General features: G+C 45.3%; 1 protein-coding gene across 1 annotated transcript; it reads left to right on the forward strand.

Annotated features, from left to right (window-relative positions):
* Positions 1 to 1,761: 1,761 nt before the first annotated feature.
* Positions 1,762 to 9,766, forward strand: LOC307234233 (potassium-transporting ATPase alpha chain 1; the record flags this gene model as incomplete). Its single annotated transcript, XM_080005849.1, has 23 exons — positions 1,762 to 1,851; positions 1,991 to 2,050; positions 2,157 to 2,360; positions 2,463 to 2,576; positions 2,745 to 2,879; positions 2,969 to 3,086; positions 3,182 to 3,450; positions 3,538 to 3,616; positions 3,714 to 3,833; positions 3,955 to 4,064; positions 4,183 to 4,317; positions 4,463 to 4,655; positions 5,642 to 5,817; positions 5,931 to 6,067; positions 6,734 to 6,884; positions 7,154 to 7,322; positions 7,568 to 7,722; positions 7,987 to 8,110; positions 8,325 to 8,470; positions 8,585 to 8,718; positions 9,241 to 9,342; positions 9,549 to 9,640; positions 9,738 to 9,766. 23 exons carry the CDS (start codon positions 1,762 to 1,764, stop codon positions 9,764 to 9,766), a joined length of 3,042 nt encoding a protein of 1,013 aa, XP_079861975.1.
* Positions 9,767 to 11,071: the final 1,305 nt, after the last annotated feature.

Raw genomic sequence — 11,071 nt, forward strand, 5'->3', positions numbered from 1 at the left:
TTACCAAGTGATAAGCTGCACAAATGCAGTGTCGGTATTGAGCTCAACAAAAACATGCCCTATTTAAGTAATGGTTCTAGTGTTAATGTACTGGGTAGAGGGAAGACTGAGTTTTAACGCCTGTACCCTTTTAGTCAATTTGGGAAGCAAGAGTTCTCAGCTAATTTGGCCCTTTGAATCAATTAAGATCAACTCAAAATTCTATGGACATCTGTGGACATGGCTGCTTGAATCCTCAGCTTGGCGATGGAGAACAAACTGGGAAGATGGCGATGTCAAACCCTCCCAGCGAATGCAGCTAATCTGCTCTTTGACAAGTAAATTAAGCACCAATTATGGCGTCGGGTAGTCTTGCTAAAAACACTGTCAGCGTGTCCCTCAATGTCGGTTCACCGAAGAGGAGTGACATTGGTAGTTTTTAACCTTCACTGTTCCTCTGGTCTTTACTCCAATCAGTATATCAGCAATAGAAACGTGAGAGAAGATAAGAGATATGAGGGAGCCTACGCACAGGCTCTGATAGTGTGTGTGTGTGTGTGTGTGTGTGTGTGTGTGTGTGTGTGTGTGTGTGTGTGTGTGTGTGTGTGTGTGTGTGTGTGTGTGTGTGTGTGTGTGTGTGTGTGTGTGTGTGTGTGTGTGGCACAGGTGACCTGGCTAGGGGTGACATTGGTACCACTTTGGGGAGGGCAGCATTTAGAACATGTGCTTAAACGTGAGCACCGTTTTTGCGCATGATCACACATTTAGGGGAGGTTCAGGGTATATAAGTATTTCCCAGGAAGGTTTTTCCTGTTTCTTGGCCTCGTGTGTGTGTGTGTGTGTGTGTGTGTTTTTGAGAGAGGTCGGGGGTTGGGAGCGGACCAAAGCAACAGCCAAGATTTCGGGAAAGAAGAAGGATCGAGTGGTCTGGACGTCCATCGATTTGGGACAGGAGTCTCCTGTTAGGATCACAGCCATGAGTAAAAAGGTAGGACGGCTGGGCGGAGGAGCGTTCACCAATTGTTACGTTTTGGTACGACATCATTCCATATAATGTATTGTTGGGAAAACGCATGAAAGAAACCGTAATTTTAACCTGATTTCCATAATAGAGCGACAAAGATTAAACAAAACAAGAAAAGAGTCTTCACATAAGACAGGAGACACGGCGTGCAGACACATTTTCCTATTTTGATGGGACACATAGGGGAGAAGAAAATTCTGGCAATCCTGTATACTAACCGCCGTGCACGACAGCCGTGCACGACAGCCGTGCACCTGGAAGGTCATGGAGGAAGGACGAGAAGCGCGTGCACAGCACAGTGACCTGTGGCCGACTGAAAACTAAGACAAAAAATGACTTAAAATTACAGGATAAGGAGAAAATCCACTTTGGACAGTGTTTGCATCGGCCAGGAAAGTCAAATCTCAACGTATATCAGGAGTCTTTCCACTTCCCTTGTTTTTAATCAATTTTGCTGCCTGTATATCATAGTTAGATTGCTTGCAGGATTGTTTTTCATATAGTTGAGCTTTAATCCATATTAAATTGCACAAGGTTTGTCTACATACTGTAGGTTGGAAAGCTTCTAAGCAAATGTCATAGCACCCAAGTTCTAAGGCAAAAATAGATTTTACTCACAATCCGGCAATTGTTTACATATTATTTCTTATCTCTCTGTTGTTCTATCTTTCCATTTATTTGGCTGGTGCTTTTGTCGTCCTGTCTCACCGTCTCTCTGTCTGATGGTCTGCCCTCAGGACTCCTACGACATGTTCGAGATGGATGGGGAGATGGACGGAAAGGGAAAGAAGAACAAGAAGATGAAGAAGAAGGAGCGTCTGGAGGGCATGAAGAAAGAGATGGACATTGTGAGTTGAGACGGGGGAAGACAGAAACACAAGGAGAGGGGAGAGAAATACTGAAAGAGGGGGAATGGATTGTTTCCTCGCCGGCTCTTTGGACGTAGCAGCTGTTTACTGAGGAGGTTTTTCTTGTCGCCCCCTGCAGGACGACCATGAGATTACAATTGAAGAGCTCGAGATGAGGTACAACACAAGTATCACCAAGGTGGGGCTCGTTTCTTTCTTTCTTTCTTTCTTTCTTTCTTTCTTTCTTTCTTTCTTCCTTTCTCTAACGTTCATTTATTTATGTTCCCCTGTCTCCATGTCCTCAGGGCTTGACGACCACCTTTGCAAATCAAGTCCTAGAGAGGGACGGCCCCAATGAGCTGAAGCCCCCCAAAGGAACCCCAGAATATGTGAAGTTTGCGCGGCAGCTGGCCGGGGGGCTGCAGTGTCTGATGTGGGTCGCTGCCGCCATCTGCTTCATCGCCTTCGGAATCGAATTAGCCAGAGGAAACGTCACCTGTTTTGACAATGTGAGTTTTTTTGTTTTTTTCCCAAACTTTATTTACAGATCGCTCTGTTCGGGGCTTGTTTGATTCCAGCGTTTCCTGGATGTCTGCTTTTATCCCTCCCAGCTCTACCTGGCCATCACCCTCATCGCTGTCGTCGTGGTAACCGGTTGCTTTGGTTACTACCAAGAGTTTAAGAGCACCAACATCATTGCCAGCTTCAAGAACTTGGTGCCACAGGTGAGCTATTTATAACGTGAGTCATGAAAGGGGCCCTGTCATCCATCTCTCCGCCAAATCGACCCCTTCATTACAATCCATCCACGATATACTGTGTCTATACAACATATCATCCTCTTCCTCCTTCGATCCGCTCCCTCCTTTCTTTCCTCTTCTCTGACACACTAGCAAGCCCTGGTGATTCGGGACGGCCAGAAGAATCAGATCAACGCCCATCAGCTGGTGGTTGGAGATCTGGTGGAGATCAAAGGCGGAGACAGAGTCCCGGCGGACATCCGCATCATCCACTCGCAGGGGTGCAAGGTAGGCCGCGCCCGCAGGAGGAAACAAAGACGAGGGGATCAATCCAAACGTCTAAACTCCTCCCGCTTTCTTTCCGCGGTGCGTGTCAGGTGGACAACTCGTCGCTGACGGGGGAGTCCGAGGCGCAGACAAGGAGTCCCGAGTGCACGCACGAGAATCCTCTGGAGACGAGGAACATCGCCTTCTTCTCCACCACCTGCTTGGAGGGTAGAGTCGGGAGTCCCGGGATGAAAGGATAAACAACAAAGCGGCTCGACGTATTGTTCCTATTTGTTGTTTACGTCTGTCCTCTCCCCCTCCAGGTGTCGCTACCGGAATGATCATAAACACAGGCGATCGCACCATCATCGGTCGCATCGCCACTCTGGCCAGTGGCGTCGGCAACGAGAAGACCCCCATCGCCATCGAGATCGAACATTTCGTCGACATCATCGCCGGCCTGGCCATCTTCTTCGGCTTCACCTTCTTCGTGGTGGCCATGTTCATCGGATATGCCTTCCTGGAAGCCATGATCTTCTTCATGGCCATCGTGGTGGCCTACGTGCCGGAGGGGCTGCTCGCCACCGTCACGGTGAGTGAACCGCACGTCTAAAAAAGAACTTTGTTCCCGTCACGTTTTGGCCGTGCCTCTCTTGAAAACCGGTGCCGTTTCTTCAAGGTGTGCCTGTCTCTGACGGCCAAACGACTGGCCAGGAAGAACTGCGTCGTGAAGAACTTGGAGGCCGTGGAGACGCTGGGTATCTGATCTCCGGACACTTTCTCTACTGCCCACTGACTGCCACTAGCTCTGACTCCGGTCTCTCCACGTGTGACCGTCCACTCTTGTTTTTCCAGGTTCCACCTCCGTCATCTGCTCGGACAAGACCGGCACGCTGACCCAAAACAGGATGACCGTCGCTCACCTCTGGTTCGACAACCACGTCCACGCTGCCGATACCACTGAGGACCAGTCAGGTAGATGGGCAACCAGAAAAGATAGACGGATGATTTAATATAGTGGCCAAACATCCCAGTGATTAATTTAAAAAACTGTTGTAAAGTTGTAAAGTTTTATATGCCCTCTTTGTCCCATTAGGACAGAGTTTTGACCAGTCTTCAGAAACATGGCGTTCCCTGGCGAGAATCGCCGCCTTGTGTAACAGAGCGATATTCAAACCCAATCAAGAGGGAATCCCCATTCCAAAGGTGCAGTTACAATTTCCTGTCAAACCAGCCACTCATTAATTACTGCGAATGTTCAATGAACCCTTCTTTCATTCGCCTCAGTTATTCTATTTTCTGTTGCTGTATTTCATTTTTCTAGAGAGTGGTGGTGGGAGATGCGTCGGAGACGGCTTTGCTGAAGTTCACGGAGCTCACCATCAGCAACATCACAGCGTACCGCGAACGCTTCAGGAAGGTGGTGGAGGTGCCTTTCAACTCCACCAACAAGTTCCAGGTCAGAAGAGGAAAATGAAGAAGAAACAACTGTCACATAAAAAACAAGAGACTGAAGTCGCATCCCATCCCAACCCTGGACTCCCTCAGGCCCCCTTGGTCAACCCTCTCTCTCTTCTCTCTCCTCCCTCCACCCTTCTCTCCAGCTGTCGGTGCACGAGCTGGAGGACCCCCTGGACCTGCGCTACCTCCTGGTGATGAAGGGAGCTCCGGAGCGCATCCTGGAGCGCTGCTCCACCATCCTGATCAAAGGACAGGAGCTGCCACTGGACGAGCAGTGGAAGGAAGCCTTCCAGACAGCCTACATGGACCTGGGAGGACTGGGAGAGAGGGTGCTGGGTGAGAGAGGGAGAGGCGGAGGGGTGATTATATTTCACATTAAATGGGAGGATTTGCGCTAATTCAGTGTCCTATTTGAAAAATAATGATAAGCAATGAATATACGTCTTCATTGCTTATGAACATATACAGTAATCTTAACCTTTTAAATTGGTTATTGACAAACAGATTTCAAACAACATTATATGTTGGGCATGTGCTAATATATGACATACATGCCATAAACAAAACATATGCGGTACTAAAGTGTGAAATCAGTATGAAAGCTTAGAAATGTACAGCTTACAATAGTTTGTCATATAATCTACCAATTTAATTATTTATTTATTTAAATGATCATGAATTATTACATTTATAACCAGTGCATGGCGTCACATGGGGTTGGTGTCACCCACTACACAGTGCTTGAAGTGGAAATAAATATGTGTCGGTGCTTCCCTTATTCACATGCTGGTGGGAGATCAGATACTGCATCGTTTGCTCTGTGGAGCCTGAGGGAGTGACTCAGAAAGTTTCCCCGTTACAGAACTGCAGGATTTACTATTTACAAGAAAGGAGTATTCACACAGAAAAAAATCCAGTTTTTGACAAATGAAGTCCCATAGCAATAGAAAGCAATGGGGAGACATACAAAAACACACTGTTTTTGTTTGTTTTGTTTGGATAAATGGGGAACTGTGAGATATCTCCCTCTCCATTATACATTTGGTATCAATATGCCTTGTAAGTATATTGGTACAGTATATGTAAGCCGGGCTTACGAAAAATGTTTTTGTTGTTATAACTAACTACAGGGATATTGTTATAAAAAAAATAATAATTCTGCTGAAACTGTGCAAAAATTTTATAGACAGTCATTTTGGTGTCACGGCCTCTGATGGTGTCACAAGACGTGGTCCGCACCCCTGGACCCCCCTAGTGACGCCACTGTTGATGACCTTATCCACATTATATTAATAAATAAATAAATTCAATACTTTTGTCAGGTTTTTGCCACGTGTATCTCAACGAGAAGGAGTTCCCTCGCGGTTACCACTTTGATTCCGACGAGATGAACTTCACCACGTCGGAGTTGTGCTTTTCGGGCCTGATCTCCATGATTGACCCCCCCAGAGCCACCGTGCCCGACGCCGTGATGAAGTGTCGGACCGCCGGCATCAGGGTGAAGAATTTCATATCCATCGCATGCAGAAAATAAACTTAAGTGGAGGTTTTTGTGATCACTGCGATGACCGAATCATGATATATATTATACGATACATCTTTACTTCGCAGGTTGTCATGGTGACGGGTGATCATCCGATCACAGCAAGGGCCATCGCGGCCAATGTCGGCATCATCTCAGAGGGCAGCGAGACGGTGGAAGACATCGCCATGAGGAAACGCATTCCTGTGGAACAAGTAAATAAGAGGTACATCTGCAGCAAACCAGGAGAGGTGTATGAGCATGCTAGAACAGGGGTTCCTAAAGGGGGTTTTCTTCCCCACAGTGAAGGAATCACAGGCGGCAAAATTATACATTTCTTAAATTGTTTTACATGTGCATCTATTTTTCACAATATATAGTCAGTCCTAGCAATGGGGGTTATTTTTTTGTCGTCGGGAGATTTGCACCTTATGTCAGCAAGATTTAAGTAAAATGGTGTATTTGTGTTTCCTAATTTTGACACACTGACACACAAAATACACTGCAGGTCATTATGGGTATATAATTGGTAGTTTTTGGATTTGGGGGCTACCTAAACTTGAAGCAGATTCCACCAAATACTGTCAGTGCTGACATTGTGTAATGATATTCAAATAAACGTTAACTTGGAAATCATGCCTATGGTGCTCCTTTAAGAAATGGGGTTAAAGTGATTTCCGAAGATTAGTCGTGTAGGTGTGAACATGAAGTTTGGGGGTTTGTGCATGCATGCCTAATGGAACCACTGCAGCAGTATGTACTGGACACTTGTGTGTGTGTGTGTGTGTGTGTGTGTGTGTGTGTGTGTGTGTGTGTGTGTGTGTGTGTGTGTGTGTGTGTGTGTGTGTGTGTGTGTATGCGTGCGTGCTTGCACGTGTGTGTGCGCGCGTAGGGATGCACGTGCATGTGTGATTAACGGTGGACAACTGAAGGAAATGAGCAGTGAGGATCTGGACGATGCTCTGCGCAACCATCCCGAAATGGTGTTTGCAAGAACGTCTCCTCAGCAGAAACTCATCATCGTGGAGAGCTGTCAGCGGCTGGTACACGCACACACACACACACACACACACGCACGCACGCACACACACACACACACACACACACACACACACATACACACTTAACTAAAAAAATTGCCCCAAAGAATGGAATTTGAAAATGAAACTTGCAAAAATCCAATAAATGTTGTCAAAGATAATTGTGTGGATCCCAGAACACAGGCTTATGAATAAAAGATGAATAAAAGACTAAATCACGTTTTTGAGGCACTCAAATGGACCAACCTGGTTTTCCCTCCTCTGTTCTCCAGGGCTCCATCGTGGCAGTGACGGGCGATGGCGTGAACGACTCCCCGGCTCTGAAAAAGGCCGACATCGGCATCGCCATGGGGATCTCAGGATCGGACGCCGCCAAGAACGCAGCTGACATGATCCTGTTGGACGACAACTTCGCCTCCATTGTCACTGGGGTGGAGCAGGGTGGGAGAGAGAGAGAGAGAGAGAGAGAGAGAGAGAGAGAGAGAGTTTGCATATTATTATTTTATTTGTATATTACGTATTATTATGGTTTTGATATTGAAATAATGTATAAAGACCAGAGAGTTTGGTAAAATACATTACAAAATAAAATAATCAACCAGTAATATTTAACTGCAATGAGTGTGTAATAAACAGAAAAAAAACAACATACCCTGGACTGTCTTATTATCTGTCTGGGTTTTTAGGGCGTCTCATCTTTGACAACCTGAAGAAGTCCATCGCCTACACACTGACCAAGAACATCCCAGAACTGACTCCATATCTGATCTACATCACTGTCAGCGTGCCCCTCCCTCTGGGCTGCATCACCATCCTCTTCATTGAGCTGGCTACGGACATTGTGAGTAATCATCCCATAAGCGTAAGACAAAATTTAAAAAATGCATCTGATTGTCGTTATCATTGTTATTTTTACCTTTATCTTTGTCCCAAATGATAAGGTTTAATAAACTGTGTTTCCATTCGACACGCGAGCGTTTTGCCACATAATACAGTGTATGCTTATTGCTCTCCGACCTTTTTTCTTACCGTAAGTCTGACTTCCCTCAGCAGCACATTATTGTCATTATTATCTTGTGTTTTTTTGGGGGGGTCCGTCCCACAGTTCCCCTCAGTCTCTCTGGCCTATGAGAAAGCAGAGAGCGACATCATGCACTTGAAGCCCAGGAACCCTCGACGTGACAGGCTGGTCAACGAAGCGCTGGCCGCCTACTCGTATTTCCAGATCGGTAAGGCTGTGTGTTCGGTCACGTCGTCGACGAAGGTTTTAACGCCTTAAAGTGGTAATCCGTAAGAATATTCATTGAAAAAAAAAATCGCATATTTGATACTTTTATTTCCACATTTGGCACTAAAATCTCATGGATTTCCACTTTAAGCGGTAGCCAAGCAAACCTTTCACCATCTGCCACACTCTTTCCTTTACCCTCTCTGCACATCCAGGAGCCATCCAGTCATTTGCAGGGTTTACAGACTACTTCTCAGCCATGGCCCAGGAGGGCTGGTTCCCACTCTTGTGCGTGGGACTCCGCTCTCAGTGGGAAGACGTTCATCTCCAAGACTTACAGGACAGCTACGGACAGGAATGGGTCAGTAGGCAAATTAATGCACCAAATGCAAAGAACCGTGAGATGTTACGGTGCGTGAGAATGGCGAAGAAAGCCTGCTCGACCCTCTGCTGATTCCTCTCCTCCGTGCTGCAGACCTTCAGCCAGAGGTTGTACCAGCAGTACACGTGCTACACCGTGTTTTTCGTGAGTATCGAGATTTGTCAGATCTCGGATGTGCTCATCAGGAAGACCCGCCGCCTCTCCGTCTTCCAGCAAGGATTCTTCAGGTCGGTTACAGCGACGCTAACACAACTTAGGGTTCTATCTACAGTGTCTGGAAGCGAGGAAGGATGGTTATCGTTCTGCTTTACCGCTGTGATACGGGTTTGAGCGTCAAGCGTCTTGGTTAGGAATGACACTGGCTCTATCAGAAAATGCAGGTATTTGAGCATTGCAAAAGTGTCGTAGATAAAATCTCACTGCAACTCACAGATAATGGCGTCATAGAAACCCATTGGTCCCGGCTTCCATCCATTCCCCATTCATTCTTAGCCTTTTATTGTTGGCCCATTTGAATGATGTCATCCTTTGATACACTCTTATTCTACCTACGCGGCTTACCTGTGTAATCAGTACATTATTATCCGTCGTTTCAGATACGTAACGGTAAATCTCTCCGCTGGTGCCATCATTTCCGTGCTATACGAGGCCACACTCTGCTCTTCCCAGAGATGTTTTGTGAGGAATTTTACCCAAAGTCGAACCTCAGTTTGGTCAAGGTGTGCTTGTGTGTGTGTCTTTGCATGTAGGAACAAAGTCCTGGTCTCTGCCATCGTGTTCCAGCTCTGCTTGGGCAATCTGCTGTGTTACTGTCCCGGAATGCCCAACATCTTCAACTTCATGCCCATCAGGTAGAACCGGGCAACGCCGCTGAGCCGCGGCCGCCACCACCCGATCCACTGACATCCGAAACATTTAGTGTATCTCAAGTTGAGCTCAAATGAATTAAGCCCTGCATGATTTCACGGGACTTCAGGGATAGGGTTCTACGAAAGGGTGTGTAGGGCTACATCGGCGTGATTTATGGCTCTTCAGATCTATCTGTCTCTCTTCCCAGGGTTCAATGGTGGTTTGTTCCTGTTCCATACGGGATTCTCATCTTCGTCTATGACGAGATCAGGAAGCTGGGAGTCAGGAGAAATCCAGGAAGTACGCAAATGCTATCGATCCATCCATGTGATCTGTTCATCCATCTATTACCACGTCCATCCAGATTAACCTTTTTGCCGACGTCTTTTTCTTTCAGGTTGGTGGGATCAGGAACTGTACTACTGAGTGGCACATCCAACCGTCCACACACCAAAATAGCAATTATCTCATTCAAGTATGACGGTGGTCACATAATCGTATTTGTTTCCAACGCATGTAATATTTCTCGATTTGTGTTTTATATCTAATCCTATTAAGTTGAATACTGATATTAATATGTAATTGTGATAATTATATTGATGTCATAAACCATTTTAAAATCTTTTGAGAAAATAAATGGTAACGACTGCTAAACGTTATCATTGAATTATTCATTTAAAGCCTTTTGATGCTCTTTGGCTGTGTGTGTATTCCGTTTTTGCTAATAAAGATTATTATAACTATAATAAATGACAAATGAGATCTTTTAGAGTTTTTCAGACATTTCCTAATGATTTATCCTCAAAGTCAACAAAACGCATTCGGTTTCACAGCCCTTTCTTCTTTGTCTGTATATACTTATATATTTGAATATACTTGTGTATGTAACAAAGCAACGGATTTGAATATGAGATATGAAAATATGAAACATGAGGATTATTATTTTTTTATCCCATTTTGACAAACTGGTGTCAATGTGACACACCGTTTCACTCACTGATACCTTTTCTGATAAGGACCTTCTGCACAAGGAAACCTTGAGCCGGTTTTCAAAGTATGTTTTAAAGTACGGTGTGCCAGAGGGTCAATTATGAGTCCAAATGTATTGTCTTTAAGCATGCTGCCCCTGCCTCACTGCTTCGCTGATGGCACCAACCTGTACCTTTCCATTAAAAGACCATACCCCTGTCGAATGAACTTTAAGTCTGTTTACTAGACAGCATACACATTTTACATTACCCGTGACCTGATACTGATGATGAAACTCACGTTTTTCGATTTTTGATAGTCTCTATTAAAATTTTAGAGATATTATGAAAAAAAACCTATATTAAATGTATCTCCGAGTCTCTCTGACAACTATGGATTTAAGTAACTTATGCTGTACCGTTTTGCTGTATTTATGCATTATACCAAACCACGAGCTGAGTGTATGGTACAACCCTGGGTGTTGGAGGACCGTGGATTATGCAAATCCATCCTGTTTAACATTTTCATGTATTTGGAAAACACAACAATCTCAGGTATAAAGACGTCATCGTGAAGAACACGGACTGCAGAGCAAAGGTGTTCCGGTCAAGAAACTGAATGGTCAGGGTTTGAATTTGTCGTTAAAACATTTGGAAGCCGAACATTTCAATGACCAAAGATCAACGACCAAAATGGCCGGGGTGGGGTTTATGTGCGATACCTGTCCGGAATCACCAGATAAATATTGTAAATAACAAACTG

The sequence above is a fragment of the Zeus faber genome (assembly GCF_960531495.2).
Source record: "Zeus faber genome assembly, chromosome: 8".
Taxonomy (NCBI): Eukaryota; Metazoa; Chordata; class Actinopteri; order Zeiformes; family Zeidae; genus Zeus; species Zeus faber.